This window comes from Prionailurus bengalensis, chromosome D3, assembly GCF_016509475.1.
Source record: "Prionailurus bengalensis isolate Pbe53 chromosome D3, Fcat_Pben_1.1_paternal_pri, whole genome shotgun sequence".
In the NCBI taxonomy this organism is placed as follows: domain Eukaryota; kingdom Metazoa; phylum Chordata; class Mammalia; order Carnivora; family Felidae; genus Prionailurus; species Prionailurus bengalensis.
Window position 1 is genome coordinate 3,074,803 of NC_057356.1, and position 15,544 is coordinate 3,090,346.

The following is a 15,544-nucleotide window of genomic DNA, read 5'->3' on the forward strand; positions in this document are numbered from 1 at the left end:
CTCGCATTTGAACCTCCTAAGGAACCTATGAGGCAGGTCCTATCAGTAGCCCCTCTTTGTGGATAAGAACTCTGAGCAGCAAAGCTCAGGTGACCAGACCTACGTTGCACGTGCTGGGGAGCCCGCAAGTGAAGGCAGGAACCCCTCCCCAGAGTTTGTGTTTTCCACCGGTCTGTGTGTTTCCCCTAGCCTGGGATGGATCGCCCACCTCCCTGCTCTCGGGACACCTCACCTCTACCTGCCTATGGATGTACTCATGACAATTCAGCGTCCCTACTTACGGATAGGGGGTTAACTTAAAACTACAAACAGATGCACCAGAAGGGGCCCCGTTTTTCTCTGTAAAGCTCCAATCTTATCTAACTCAGACCCCTCCTCTGCTAGACTGAAGGGAACCCCAATCTTTCGCATTTGGGGGTCTCCCCCCACCACTGTCCAGGGTCACTTGAGGGTCAGAGGGGTCTTTGGCTCTGGCTCCACAAGAACCTCTGTCATCATAGGGACCTCCGTCCCCTCCCCTTCCAGGACACCTGGCATTCTCCTCAAGGAACCTCCGTTTTTACACGACACAAGACGCCTTTGGCAACCTCTGATTTTTCTTTTTCTGCAATCCCTCCAGGGCGAAGGGCAGACAAAGCTGGCCCTGAACAGACCAAAGCACAAAGAACAATTGTTGTCATGCTTCATGAAGCACAGCTGGGAAGAGAGCAGAGTCACTCAGGGGCCCCGCGCCCCAGCTAAAGGCCAGCGGGCTCACTGGACATGCCTGCCTCCTTCTGCTAACGGCCCCCTGGCTGGGAGCGCCTGGGGGCCTTTGGAATCCTGAGGTTCACATGGACAGTTCACATCCAGAGCCAAACGGTAAAGAAAGACATGCTTTCTCTGGCTCCCTGTGGGACCTGGCCTCTCTCTCTGACACCCTTTCCCGGCACTCGCCCCCTGACTCGTGTCTTCCAGAGAGCCTGGCCTTCTTTCTGTCTCTCAGGCATGTCAAGCTGGCCTCGGGACCCGTGCTCGTGCTATTACCCGCCTCCCCAGCTGTCCTCCCAGATCTCAGGGACTGCCTCGCTCGGTCACAGAGGTCTCCGCTTAAATGTCACCATCTCAGAGAGCCTCCCCTAAGCCCACGGCACTAATCACCATCTGGAGCTGCCTCCTTTACTTCTCTTCACTCCCCTAGAGTCTCTCCCCTGCTGGCACGTGCTCCACGAGAGCAGAGGCCACCCTGCCCTCCTCACTGTGGGTGCCCATGAGTGAAGCAGGGTCACTGCCATCCGACGGCAGATAAACCTGAATGATGCCCATCCTCACGGCGAAATCCTAATCGCCAAGCTCAGAAAACTGATGTACCCTCTACCCCTCATGAGAGAGAGTCCTGCTGCTCTCCATCTTTAGAAGACCTGTACCATGTTTCAGTGGAAAGGGACGTTAAAGGGCAGGCTTTGCCCCAATGGCTCATTTTAATGATGGGGAAGCTGACCCGCAGAGGGGAAGTAAATTAAGAAATTTCATGAAGCAAGCCGGTTCAAAAAAAGAAGAAGTTTCCATTCAGCCCAGGCAGCAATCTGCGCCCGCCCCCCCCCACCCCCTCCGACCCCCCCCCCCCCTCCGGGGAGGCTCACAGGCCAGTGAGGAGGAGAGAACAAGTCCCCAGGGAAACAAAGAACAAGATAATTGCAGAAGTGAGTGTGGAGCAGGTAAGCACCCTGGAAGAGGAAGATGCGCCCAGACAGCGCGGGGGTGGGGTGGGGGTGGGGCGCCAGGAGGCCCCCGCGGGCGGCAGGGCCCCGAGCAATGACGCCCCCCCTCCCCCCTCCCCCTCCCTCCCCCGGCGCCCACCCAACGAGGAGGGCAGGCCCGCACGTGTGCCGCGCCCTGGGCTGCAAACCCTCCCGAAGCCCGGGCTTCGGCGGACCCTCCTGCACCCAGGATTCCGCGCCAACACCACTCCGGCCGCGAGGCCTCCCGGAGCATCCTGCCCAAAGGGCTCCCGTGCACAGAGCGGTCCCTGCCCCATCAGATAACGCTGCGCCTGTCACCGCGTGCGGCCCTGCGCTTCCTCGCTGTCTTCTGCCCACCGCAATGTAGGCGCCGCGCAGTCCCCAGACCTGGGCGCTCCGGGGACGCGGAAGCCAGGCACGCCGGGACCCGCGTGGGGACCCCCCCACCCGGACCCCCCTCCCCCAGCGGCCCGTGGGGGCGGCGCGTGCGGCGGGCCCGGGAGCCGGGAGCCGCGGTCCAGGCCCCGCGCGCGCACAGGCCCCACGCGCGCCGAGCCCGTCCGTTTGCGCGCGCGGTCTGGGGGGGCCGGGGGCCCAGGAGCGCCCCGCGCCGGCACCTACCGGACGCGCTCGGCCGTGACGGCGTTGCCCGTGTGCCGCCGCAACACGGCCAGGAACAGGAGCCGCATGCCGCCGCCGCCCGGCCATCGACCGCCCGCCGCCGCCGACCAGGCCCAGGGCGGGGGCGGGGCCGGGGACGCGGACCCGGACCCCGGGGGCGGGCGGTGGCGCTCGCTCGGTCGGTCCCGCCTGCCGCTCCCGAGGCCTCGCCCGCGCTCGCCGGGCCGGTTCGGCGCTGGGGTCCCAGGCGCGCGCGGGGTGGGGGGGCGGGAGGGAGGGAGCGCGACACCGCTCCCGCGGGACCGGCACCCCGGGTTCCTCGGGGCCCCTCCCAGGGGAACCAGAAGAGACCACGGCTGGACTCTCAGGGGTTCAGGGGAAACCGTGGGTCCGCTCTTACAGGGACCAGGTGTGGCTGTAGGTCTGCTCCCTTGGGGACCAGCAGCAGAGCGGATCTGGGGTCCCCTCCCACAGGGACCAGGGTTGGTCACGCCCCCCACCTCCAGCCCCCTGGGACCAGGGGTAGTTGCCGGTTGCTCCCATGGGATGTATGAGGCGCTGGGTCTCTTTCCACAGGGGCCAGCAGCAGGGGTGACTGTAGATTCCCTCCCTCAGGAGCCAGAGGCGGCCACGGAAGGACTGCCATCCGCACCCGGGTGGCCAGCGTCTGCCCGATGGGTATCAGCACCAGGGATCTATGATGATGCTTGAGAAATCAGATAGGAAGCCATCATTTCCACAACTGACCAGATCTAAGAGGCAACCGACCCCTTTAGATGTGTTAAAGATAAACTGGGCTATATTGAGCTTTTCTAAGTTCATTTGAGCACAAGTTGATTCCAGTGGAGAAGTACTAAACTGGAAGAGGTTGGGGCGGGACAGGAGCTCCAGGAGAGACCTGAACACAGAAAATGCTGACGCAAAGCCAGATGGTTAATTGGCTACAGCCTGAAGCCTAGTTGGCTGTCTCCGATTGGTTGTTCTTACATTTCGATTCGGTAACCTTAACCTTGAGGCCTTTACAGGCTCCCTCCGGGCTTATTCACATCAGCACCAAGGCATCAGAGCCCCGTGGGTCTAGTGGCCTTTGTTTAATTTAACACACGGGGCTGGGGCTCTTCAGTTCACCATGGTGGCTGATGACTCACTTCAATTCCTTCATGATCTCCATTTCAATTCCTGTTTTAAGAAGAATCTGAAGCTTATTTCTTGGCTCCACAGTCACTAGGGACTCAGGTTTCTTTCTAACTCCAGCATCCCAGTGTTTGGCCTCTGTTCCCAGCAGGGCCACAAGGTGAAGCTTGAGTGCTGAAGCCCCACCCATCACATTCACATTCCAGGCAGCAGGGAGCAGGGGCAAAAGGGCACAGCAAAATGACACTTTTACTTTTAAGAGCTCCTCCTGGAGTGTCACCCAGCCCTGAGGCCTTTATCTTACTGTGTACCTGGCCACATCTTCTATCCAGGGCAGCTGGGAAACGTAGCGTGACTGCTGGGCACATCATCACCCTGAATCAAATGGCAGTCACTTAGCAATAACAGGTTCCAGGGGCTTGTATGTGGACAGATCTTTTCCAGGGCAAGGCACTCCACCCACTAACAGACCCATATCAAAGATGATGGCTTGTGTGAACACCCTGACCGCCGTGCTGGGACCCTTCCCAATCCTCCTACCCGAGTCTGAGCTTAGTCACGGCTCCAACCTCCCCCTTGCTTGGGAAGATGTCATCGGTAGGGTAGGCACCGGGTAGATGTTTGTTGAATTAAGTGAAATCATTGAATTTGCACTGCTGTGAAATTTTGTTCCCACGATGATGCATTCCTGATTTAAAAAAAATTTTTTTTTAATGTTTATTTATTTTTGAGACAGAGAGAGACAGAGCATGAGCAGGGAAGGGGCAGAGAGAGAGGGAGACACAGAATTGGAAGCAGGCTCCAGGCTCGGAGCTGTCAGCACAGAGCCCGACGCGGGGCTCGAACTCACGGACCGTGAGATCGTGATCCGAGCCGAAGTCGGACGCTTAACCGACCGAGCCACCCAGGTGCCTCTCCTGATTTTCTAGTGGAAGTCAGTGCTGCTATAGGATTTGCTGGGCTGAAATTCACCGTCGTTGGATTTTTCTGGCATACACCTGTTCTGTAGGGCAGGAGAGTCTGACAGATCTTTGGGGGTCCATTTCTTTGTTCGTTCATTGCTTCCGTGTGCCCATTTAGGAGACAAAGGAAGGACCGTAAACAGTATCATAGCTAATTAGTTCATTTTGGTGAAGTCTTTTGTGATTCTCCCAAGAAGGCAGTGAAAAGGGGTCAAAGGCAGATGTGACATCACGGGATGACACAGAAATAATTAGTGGGGGGGGGGGGGCACAACTAGATCAGAAAAGGTCGTAAGCATCTCTTATGCTTCTCCAGATGCTTCTAACACAAGGGTCTTAAAATATATGTAAAGCAAAATCTATTTTTTCTTTCATCATGGTGTTTGCTTAGACTATTTCTCCAGTTCACGGCACCAGGAAAAATGAAACTATGTTATTTGCCCCGTGTAAAAGTGATCGCATTTTCAGGGCGAGATACTGACTTTAGAAATGGCTCATGATAAAAATCAACCCTTGACATCTCTCTCTCTCTCTCTCTCTCTTTGCTTCATGACATTAACAAACGAGGTACGCTCCTTCTCTGTTTCTATCAGGTTCCAGTCTCTGCACCGTCTTTGTCCCCCCACCACAGTAGCGAGAACTACAAATGTGGCGTGCGGGGTGGGGGGCGGGGATCTTCCTAAAAACAGAAGACACATGTACAACTGTGGTTTAAGTGCTCTGGTTAGGTTTCCTTTTTCTGGCTTTCCGGACAGCACTTGACATGATCAAATGCAAAAGAAAGCCGCAGGTCTAAAGTAACTGCTTTCTTCTAGTGTTGCTTGGCGAACGGGGGGGGGGGGGGGGGGGGGGGGGGGGGGGGGGGGGGGGGGGGGGAACCAGACGATCTTCCCTTCGAGCCTTCAGCAAAAAGCAAGCAGCCCTTTCTTCCCACTGCTGTTCTGAAGGTGGGGCGTGGTGGGTTCTTAACTCTGCAGCACAAGGAAGCTCATCCCCAAGATTCTCATCGTTGCCACGCGAGATGGTCCGCGTGAACGCACCGTTGCTGCTCTATGGCCCCATGGGTCTCGTAACACAAGAGACAAAGGTCCAATTCTGTGCACGTCAGAGGCTGATGAAAGGGAAGATATTTCACCTGCTGCTAGTAACAACCTGTTGTATGCTGAGAGCCGTATTTATTCTTTAAATTTTTTCATGTATTTGTATTAAACGCCCACATATGTTTAGCACATACAGATACACAAAACAGAACTTAAAAATCACACCGAATCCCACCGCCCTGAGGTAACCACTATGAGCACTTGGGTCTCAGGTTTCTCCAGAGTCTGTGAATCTAATCACGAAAACAGTCGCACCCCCCACCCCCCTGCGGCCGCCAGGGTCGCAGGCACTGGGCAGTTTACTCCCCCACCAGGCCTCCCCCCACCCTGGACGGTAGGCACTACTGTTCTCAGCCCTTTACAGATGAAGGAACAGAGAGTCGAGAAGGTAGGATGTCTCCCAGAGTAGCAGACAGAACGGATGCCGCAGTCCCTTTGACTCGCTATACGGACACGGTATTTTGTTGACTTTCATCGCTTTGGTTTGTGCTTGTCATTGCGTTACAAAAAGTAAAAATGCTTTACACGGGTTGGGTTTTGGTTGTTGTTTTGTTGTTATTTGCTCTTTTTTACTTTTACTTCATAATCGCGGTAGGCACAGTGCTAACATGGCCCCAAGATTTCCAGCCTCCTGATGCGTGTCACCTTCCAGTTATTCAATCAAACGCCCAACCAGGTGGTGGGGTGAGGAGAATTTGTACGTTAAGTTCCCAATCAGTCGCCCTTAAAATGGGGAGATTATGCGGGGCGAGTCTCATCCAGTAACTGTCCCTTTAAAGGTGCTGGGCATTTCCTGACGTCAACAAGGCTCTGGTGTGAGAGGGACGCGAGGTCGGGGAGATTCTCTGCTGCTGCCCTTGGGGCCCACAGCGGCCACGAGCACGGAGCAGAGGCAGGCCCTTGGGGCGGAGGCCACCCCCACGCCCCCACCTGACAGCTGGCAGGAAACTGGCACCTTTACCGCCCGCCTCAACGCACTAGATCCTGCCACGGCCACAGGAACCAGAAAGAGCTCCAGATGAGACCTCACTTCTGCTGTGCGAGACCCTGAGCTGAGAACCAGTCAGCCACGCCCAGGCTCCTGACTTGCACAAGCGTGGGCTGGTGGTGCTGACGTCGCTACAGTTGTGGTGATTTGTTTAGTAACAAGAGAAAACAAATACAGTGTGTCCTAAATGGTTTCCACCTCAGAACCCTGTATCCTTTGAGGAAGGACAGCATCCCAGGGTCCCCATGCGCTACAATCAATGCCTTCCTCCTGTACATCTTTGCTGCTCCCAATCCTGCTAATCTAGGCAACATTGCGACAAACGTTTTATAGCTAAGTCTCTGTGCATTCTAAATTCCTGGAAATGGCACTACGCACAGAGTGTCGGCGAATGTGGTTTTGAAATGAACACCCACTGCCCTCTAGAAACGTTGCGCCAAATGTATCTCCCCATTGGCCATTTATGGGCACACACACTTCACTTCCCCCAAACTGCCTTTCAGTTCAAGTGACGTGTCCCGTCTTTCTGCGTTTTTAAATTATTAGTGTTAACTTTTTTTTCCCCTTTGAAGGGCATTTAAAAAAAAAATGTGTGTGCATGTGTGTAATGTGTATGCGTGTGTAATGTGTGCGTGTGCAATGCTTGTGTAAGCCTGTGTAATGCATATGTGCATGTGTAAGGTGCATGCATGCATGTGTAATATGTGTGTGCGTGTAATGTGTGTGCACGTGGGTGTAAATTGTGTGCATGCATGTGTGCCTATTGCTTGTATTATTAGCTGGAACTTTTCCATTGCAAGGGACAAAAGTCACACTTGCTTAATCAGAAAGAGAAATTATGGGGTCACAATTGCATGTCCAGGAAAAAACCTACTTTAAGCGATGGGCAGAACCTAGTCCCAGAAATGTCTTTCACGGCTTAGCCCGGATTAGACCAACTTGGGTCACTATCCCATCTTTGAGCCAATCACGTAGCTCAACAGAGTGGACAGGCTTAGGTCACATGACCGCACCCCGCCCAGGGGAGGCCAGTCCTGCCTGCACCACAGGGGGCACAGGTTAACCCAAGAAAGAAGGTGCTGTCCTCAGAATAGATGCTAAGCAGGGCCACGGGGCAGCCCGTCCTTCAGAACGCCCGGACACTCACTTTGCGCGTTTTATTTACTGGATGTTTACCCAATACATCCCATAAGACTCCCAAGAACTGGTAAAATGAAGACACTAAGTTTGTCATACGTATTTCAAGTACTTTTTAAGTTTGTTTGCTGTCAACAGCAATTACCCTCTTTTACGCAAGGAAGTTTTAAGTCTTTATGTAGTCAGATGCTTAACAGTCTTCTGTTATGGCCTGTGGCTTTACTGTTAGGCTTAGGAAAACATTCTCTGCCCTAAGAGTTTCCGTTTGCCAACATTTTTAATTAATGCTTTTTCTTTTATTTCTCCATGACAATATCTTAACCATCTGGAATTGATGCTGGTTCGGAGTGTGAAAACTGTTTTTCCCACATGTAATAGTTGCTTATTCCGACAGAATTCATTGAACACTCCGTGCTTTTCTCCATGGGTTGGAAATGCCTTTATTACCATTTGCTGAATTATTTTATGTGTGTGTTTTGATGGTCTTTCCTGCGTGTTCCTCTGCACTGACCTTTTCTGCGAGCCCTAATCTAAAAACCAAATAAATACACTTGGAGGTACCGATTACCTATTTTATGACTGCAATAGGGATTAAGACACTCGTGAGGAGTTCTAGAGTGGTGGTTATGACAGGGTGGTTAGGTGTGGTCCCACACCTGGCACGTCTTCAAAAGGGAGGAAGGGGAAGTTCCTGGTCTTTCACTTTCCCCCTCTCCTACCTTCCCTCTCTGCCGGTGAATGCCTGGCTGTTGCAGATGGCCTGGGGTTTTTTAAAGCACATGAGAACATAACCCCAAGAAGCAGAGGTCGTTACGCACAAGGGTCAGGTAAAACGAGTGCTTAAAAAAAGGCAAAGCCAACAAACCCGACTTCCTGGCCACGCCCTCTCCCCTCCCCTCCCCGGTAGAAATAAAACACACGTCATTCCGAGAGCTGAATTAATTCACGCAGCGCAGGCAGGTGAGTTTGGCTTTGTTGTGGGCCAAAGAATGGAAGGCCTGACTCCACCCCGGGGGTTGACTGTGCCTCTACTGCTTATCTTTTCTGCTTCTGCCTAGATTCTCTGCAGCCAGACCGAACCGTTACAACAGGGACTCCCTGAAATAAACAGAACTTACGACAAGTCTGTCCCGGAGGAGAGTCCAAAGATTGACAGGATGGCCTGACTGTAACGTTGCTAACGCCTCCCACCACGGTCTGGTGCACAGAGTCCAGCAGGGCCTGTCGTGGTCCCCAGGATGGAACCGGGGAGCAGAAAAGCAGAAGCATGGGCCGCAAGCGCTGACACTGAGCCGTCGCACCTTGCGGACTACGGTTGACTGGTGACGACGGACGGCACAGAACATCCGTGATGGCTGTGAACCGGCGTTTTGAGGAAGCCGAAACTGTGAGTAAACAGGTACGACTGCCTGGAAGCAAGGGGCGAGCCACGCAGAGATGAAATGAGCCGCAGAAATATGATGAAAAGGTCAGAGAGGTTCGACCGCCCCTGAAATGTGCTCAGTCTCTGATGGCTTCTGAATTCACTCCATCAGATCGCACCTCCTCCCAGGGGACAGGGCAGTGCTGGAGCAGGGAAGGGTCCCGTGTCTGACAGCCAGTGGTGCACCCCAGTCCACGCCCCCAGCGCCCTGGCAGTTAAGGCTCGCTTTCCCACAGGGCCCTTGAGGCGAAGAGGCTGTGACAAAGCTGTACTCTGTAAAATGACGGACGCCATACTTATCCCCCAGGTGCCAGTTGTGCGACTCAGGTCATTTACTCATTTATTTTCGGTTCAGAGGAGAGACTCACAGTCACTTCCAGGAACAGGCACGTATTACGAGTCTACTCCACACAGTGGTGAGCCGTCAACTTGTATCAATTATTTAGTGTTACAATCACTGGGGCTTAGCACAGGGGCTCAGAACACATAGGCTGCAGGGGCCAGGCAGGAGCTCGAAGCACAAACTGGCCCAATGTGAGACGACAATCAGGCTGCCCTCTCCTTTTATGTTTTTTTTTTTAATTTTTTTTTAACGTTTATTTATTTTTGAGACAGAGAGAGACAGAGAGCATGAACGGGGGAGGGTCAGAGAGAGAGGAAGACACAGAATCTGAAACAGGCTCCAGGCTCGGAGCTGTCAGCACAGAGCCGGATGCGGGGCTCGAACCCACAGACTGTGAGATCATGACCTGAGCCGAAGTCGGATGCTCAACCGACTGAGCCACCCAGGCGCCCCCTCTCCTTTTATGTTCTTACTTTTTAACAGAATCATGACGGATGGGCCTTGGCTACAAGTAACAGAACACCCAGCACGTGGCCTAAACAGTGTACGATTTGTGATCTTTCACTACCTAACTTCTCCCTGATTCTCTACCGTGCTGTCCACATCCCCAGCTGGTTCGTCTCGGGAGTGTGAGACAGCTGCCAGCAGCAACGAGGGCCTCAGGCTTCCTAATCCATATCCCCCTTGGAAGAGCGTCTCTCTTGCAGGCCTGGTACAAGAGTCCTTTCTTTCAGCCTGACCGGGCCAATTTACGACATTTGTCCTCTGCTGGGCCCTGGGGGAACGTCGCGTCTCGACGGGGTAGAGTCTGGGTTTCAGAAGAGGCATGACAGACTAGCATTGGTTTTGACTAGTCGGATCCAGAAACAAAGATGAAGTTAGCTTCTCCTGGGCGACACGGTTAGCTGGTGGGGAGCGGGCGGGGGGAGGACAAATGGAGAACGGACAGCCAAGCGGAACCAGGATTCTGTTTGCAGGACAGGCGGGTGGGCGTGTTGGACAGGCAGTAACCGGTCGTGCCCGCTGCACATCTGTATGGGGCGGCACTGACCGACAGAACTTTCTGCAGCGGTGGGGTAATCCACACCATTCTGCTCACCACGGGAGCATCAAACACACGAGGCCGTTGGGCGCTTGAAGTGTGACGGCTGTGATCGGAGAAGCTGCCAGAACTTCCTAAGGTTTAGGCCCAGACCCGGCCCAGGGACGCTCCGCCCTTCTCTTCACCGAAGCAAGTCACGGGGCCGGGGCTGCGCGTGAAAAATCACTGCAAACAAACCGGAACGCTTCTTCCAGTTGGACTGTTTTGCAACCTCAAGATGTCAGAGACTGCAGTGCAGACCAGACCTCCCCAGGACCAGGAAGTGCCACACTTCCTCAGTGTACATCCTGAACTCCAGCTCCTGCCCCCACTTTGTTCACTTAGCTTTACACTTCTCAGTGGAGACCATCCAGTTGGGTTAGTCTGCTGTCATCCAAAATGGCACATCTGTATCGGGCGGAGTTTCACGAGAACTCATCTCGTGAACCGCGTCGAATGGCTTAATTTTTATCCCATGTTTACCCTGCACTTTGCCCGAGAGTGGCGATTGTATCAGTCTCTTGAACAAATACTTGAAGGTTCTGTCTCACGTACCAGCCAGAGGACGGAAGAAACACTGCACTGTACTAGGAATTAGGTAAAAGCCTCGTATGTAAGACTGAGCTCCACCGGGGCGTCTGGAGGGCTCAGCTGGTTGGGCGCCCGATTCTTGATTTCAGCTCAGGTCATGATCTCATGGTTTGTGGGCTCAAGCCCTGTGTCTGGCTCCACACTCTCAGTGCTTGGGATTCTCTCCCTCCCTCTCTCTTGCCCCTCCCGTGCTCTCTCTCTCAAAACAAATGAATAAACTTAAAAAAAAAATAAATAAGACTGAGCTCTACTGCCTACTACGTGTGGGATCCTGGAGAGGAATCTTAAGTGGTTTGCCTTTTAGTTAAATTTGGATACTAACATGCTGTAGAAATCACAGGGGTCTCAAAAAAGCAAACAAAAAACACCAGGAAAACAATGAATATAAAATATTATTTGGGCACCATTTAAACTTCAAACACCCATTCAATCATCCAATTCCATACATAGTTATCGTGGTGGGGGTTGTGGTAGATTCTAGAAATAAAGTAACGGACAAACAAAATCACAGCCCTCCCTGGTTTGAAGACTGACATTAAATCGTTTTGCAAAATATGTAATCGTAAATTAAAAGAGTATTTTGAAAACAACACGCAGCGAGTACTCTAAAGACGTATGAAAAGGGATGCGACCTATTCTGGGAGGACCAGGAATGTGACAATGATTGAGAACAATTAGCATTAATGGATTGGATGGGAAGGTCCTATACTGTCTTTCAATGATTCTCTCTTTAAAGGGTAGTAAGTATTTATCTCCTGCCTGCTGTGCCAGCACCAGCACTGTGTGAGGCATTTCTCAGCCAGATGACCTACCGGAAAGCCCACTCCCCAGGTAATGGCTCCATCCTTCTCTTGGCTGGCCTCAAAGAGGGAGGGAGGAAGAGGCAACGGTCTCGCACGAACGGCCATCATCCAGCTGTGGGTCCCAATATCTCAAGCCATGCCGGGGCCGTTTCTGGAGGACGCTCTTCCCCTCCACCATATGCCAGTGGTCACTATTGCAGGTGCTGTGGGCGTGGTGAAGAATAAGACACATGAGATCCCTGCCACCATGGAACTTATCCTTGTGGGGACCAGTACAAGCCAGGGAGGACAAAGAAATACAGGAGAAAAAACATGACAGGTGCTATGCAGAAACTAAAACAAGGCAATGGGATGGGGTGGGATGCACTTCAGATGGGATGGTGGAGAAATGCTTGCAAGGATGGACGCTTGAGCTGAGTGTTGAGGGAAAACGGGATGCCAGCCAACAGACAAGGAAGCAAACTCGGCGCCTGACTTGTCCTGGGGTAGCGCCTTTTCATGGGGAGATGTTTCCTGGGGGCCATCTGGGGACCGTCTGCACACAGGGTGCTTGCCACTCTGGGGGACGGGGGTGGAACCGGCCCCCGAAGGACAGCAGAGGCTAGGGGTGCCGCTCACCGACCTACCGTGCAGAGGCGGCCCCAATCGTCAGCGCTGCACCTGCACGGGAAGCCCGTGCCGGGGCAGGAAAGAGCCCGCAGGCAGGCGCCAGCTTTGCAAATCAGCCTGGAAGACCGGCAGAACCCGGAGCCGCCATATGGGGGTGTGTCTACGCTTTCTTAGGCGGAGGTCGGAGACCTCGGAGTGACAGGAACAATTCCGCTTTTAAAACCCCGTAGATGGCAACGCCCTGGGCCCGGGGCTCCACTCCCGGCAGAAGCTGACCCACTGCCCGGCCGGGCTTCCGGGCGGAACCGGAAGTCGCCAGCGGCGGCCAATGGGGGCGCCGAGGGGCGGGTCTCGCGAGAAGCCAGGTAGCGGCAGGGACCAATGGGGGCTTCGGGGGGCGGCCGAGGCGCGGCTGGGTGGGTCTCGCGAGAAGGGCGGCGGCGGCGGCTGCACGGCAGCTGCTGCGCGTTGGCCGGGACGCGGGGCGGCGAGCGCATGGAGGGCTCGGGCGGCGAGCGGGCGCCGCTGCTGGGCGCGCGACGGGAGGCGTTCGAGGGCCGGCGCGCGGCGTGCGCGGCCGTGCTGCTGACGGAGCTGCTGGAGCGCGCCGCCTTCTACGGCGTCACGGCCAACCTGGTGCTGTTCCTGAACGGCGAGCCGTTCGGCTGGGAGGGCGCGCAGGCCAGCCAGGCGCTGCTGCTCTTCATGGGCCTCGCCTACCTGGTGTCGCCGTTCGGCGGCTGGCTGGCCGACGCGCAGCTCGGCCGCGCGCGCGCCATCCTGCTCAGCCTGGCGCTCTACCTGCTGGGCATGCTGGCCTTCCCGCTGCTGGCGGCGCCCGCCACGCGCCCCGCCTTCTGCGGGGCCCCGCGCCCCACGCGCGTCCGCAACTGCTCGGCGCCGCCCTGCCCGGACGCGCCCGCCCGCTACTGCGCGCCCGCCGCGCTGACCGCGCTGGCCCTCGTCGGCCTGGGCGTGGGCGCAGTCAAGGCCAACGTCACGCCCTTCGGCGCCGACCAGGTGAGCGCGGCGCGGGCGCGCCAGGTGCGCCCAGATGTGCGCCGGGGCTGGGCCGCGGGCAGCCTGGGCCCGAGGGACTGGCCGCGATGCGCCCTGGGGAGGGGTGAGCACTCCTAGGGGATGTCCAGGGGGCCCGCACGTGGAGCGGCCTTCCCTTCTGGGAAGGGGCCTCTTGGGAGTGATGGCCAGGTGGCTGTAGGTGGAAGTCACTTCCTTTCTGGGAGTGGAGTCTTGAAGGCTATCAAAGGTAGCAGCTGTCAGAAGAGCTTTAGGGGACAAGCCAACAACAGGTGCAAAGGGCCTGGGGCCAGCAAGAGAGGGGATGCCCTTGTTGCCCTAGCTGTTAAAATGACAGTCATGCTGCAACACTTAAATGAGATGTATTAAGTCAGCACATATTGTGCACACTCAGAATTAGGTAAGGTTGTATGCCACATACATTAAAAAAAACAAAACCCAAAACAGAAGTGAGGAGAGAGGTGGTAAGAAGGGGCCAGGTCCTGGGAAGTTTTTAAAAGACTTTGAGGGGTGCTTTGCTGGCTCAGTTGGAGGAGTGTGACTCTTGATCTTGGGGTTGTGAGTTCAAGCCCCATGTTGGGAGCAGAGATTATTTAAATAAATAAAACTAAAAGAAATAGAACACAGTAGGAAGCCATTGTGGGGTTTGAGTGAGGAAATAACATGATCGGATGTGTGTTTCTGAAAGGGGGGCCTCTAGAGCAGGTGTGCCTGGCAGCCAAAGCTGGTCTATTTCCTTTTTTGGGAGGGCCCACCAGCTAAGAATAAGAACGGTTCTTAAGTTTTTAAGTGGGGGGGGGGGGGAAAGAAAAGAGTGTTTTGCGACAAGTGAAAATTCTGTGACACTTAACATCTCAGTCTTCGTACAAAAAGCTTTATTGGAACAGCCCTACCTGTTGGCTGGTCACACAGTAGCTGTGGTGTGGCTGCTTTCACGATGCAGTCGCAAGATTGTGGAGTCGTAACAGAGACTGGAGGTCTCGTAAAACCTAAGATATTTACGCTCTGCCCCTTCCCAGAAAACGTTTGTGACGTCTGGAGTGCAGACTAGTGAGGGAAGTGGTGCCCACACGTGGACCAGGTAGAGACAGATGACGCTGGCCGGATTAGAGACGGGGATGTGGACTCAGGTGGGCAGAGTGGATTCAGGATAGGTCGAGGTGGAGTGGGCTGGAATTGCTGGCGGGTCATCTGTGAGCAACAGGAAAGACGACGCGTGGGTTTTTGTGCTGAATGACCATGTGATTTTTAGCGAGGGCTTGCTCTGCCCCAGGCCCTTATGCCAGGGAGTGTATGAGTCCATGTGACGCCGGCCCTGTTGTCATGTTCGTTTCACAGACGAGGAAACTGAGGCTGGGGAGGTTAAAAATCGTGTGCCCAGAGTCACACAGCCAGCACATGACTGAGCCAGGATGGGAGAGCCCGTCCTTTGAACCTGAGCTGTAAGCGTACCTGTGTCAGGCCACCCATTTCAGGAAGGTGGCACCTTCTAATGATGTTGGGAATGACGGATGCCTGACGTCCTGAATGCTTTCTTCTCTGCCCCGTGAAACGTGCTTTGCGTACGTGAAGTCATTGACTCTCCTTTCCAGTAAGGAGGTGGATGGGCAAAGGATGGTTTCTTTTCGTCGTAGCAAGTGGTCAAGCCAGGGTCGTGGGCATTCTGCGGCAGAAACGCGGCAGAAGCGCAAAGCGTGCAGAGTTGGGTCTCGAGGCCCGGCTTGTGGCTTTGGGGCTTGGGGGCCGTCAGTGAAGGCACAGCATGGGCCGCACAGCCGCGTGATCCCCTGCCATGGCCCTCACTGTTCTTGTTACGCTGCCTGATCTGAGCCTCTTGACGATCTATATACTGGAGTTACCTGTCTTCCTAGAAACAGGCTGAGAACGTTTGGCCTGCGCAGAACCATAGCAAGGGAGTGGGAGCTGGGTTTGGGCCCAGGCTGTCTGACTTAAAAGTCAGTTCTTTCCAGTGGATAATAGACTAGCAATTAAC

At 54.8% G+C, this 15,544-nt stretch overlaps 2 protein-coding genes and 1 long non-coding RNA gene across 6 annotated transcripts in view; 2 read left to right on the forward strand and 1 right to left on the reverse strand.

The window, feature by feature from the left end:
- The window catches only part of GLT1D1 (glycosyltransferase 1 domain containing 1), a 93,195-nt gene extending 80,304 nt beyond the window's left edge, over positions 1-12,891 (reverse strand). The window contains exons 1-2 of one of the 3 annotated variants that reach the window (XM_043557306.1): positions 12,531-12,891; positions 11,914-12,107 (exon numbers count right to left, since the gene is read on the reverse strand). In XM_043557306.1, the coding sequence (XP_043413241.1) occupies positions 11,914-11,945 (32 nt within the window). In that variant the 5' untranslated portion in view covers positions 11,946-12,107; positions 12,531-12,891. Of the gene's footprint in view, positions 1-2,342; positions 2,475-11,913; positions 12,108-12,530 lie in introns of those variants that run through there. The other 2 variants (XM_043557308.1, XM_043557305.1) reach the window with 2 other exon arrangements.
- Positions 950-3,153, forward strand: LOC122470121. Its single transcript, XR_006293835.1, has 2 exons — positions 950-1,697; positions 2,919-3,153. It is a non-coding gene; the product is annotated as an uncharacterized LOC122470121 (long non-coding RNA).
- Positions 12,892-12,933: 42 nt separating the features above from the next.
- The window catches only part of SLC15A4 (solute carrier family 15 member 4), an 82,359-nt gene continuing 79,748 nt past the window's right edge, over positions 12,934-15,544 (forward strand). Inside the window, exon 1 of one of the 2 annotated variants that reach the window (XM_043557304.1) lies at positions 12,934-13,533. In XM_043557304.1, the coding sequence (XP_043413239.1) occupies positions 13,009-13,533 (525 nt within the window). In that variant the 5' untranslated portion in view covers positions 12,934-13,008. The remainder of the gene's footprint in view (positions 13,534-15,544) is intronic. The other variant, XM_043557303.1, reaches the window with a different exon arrangement.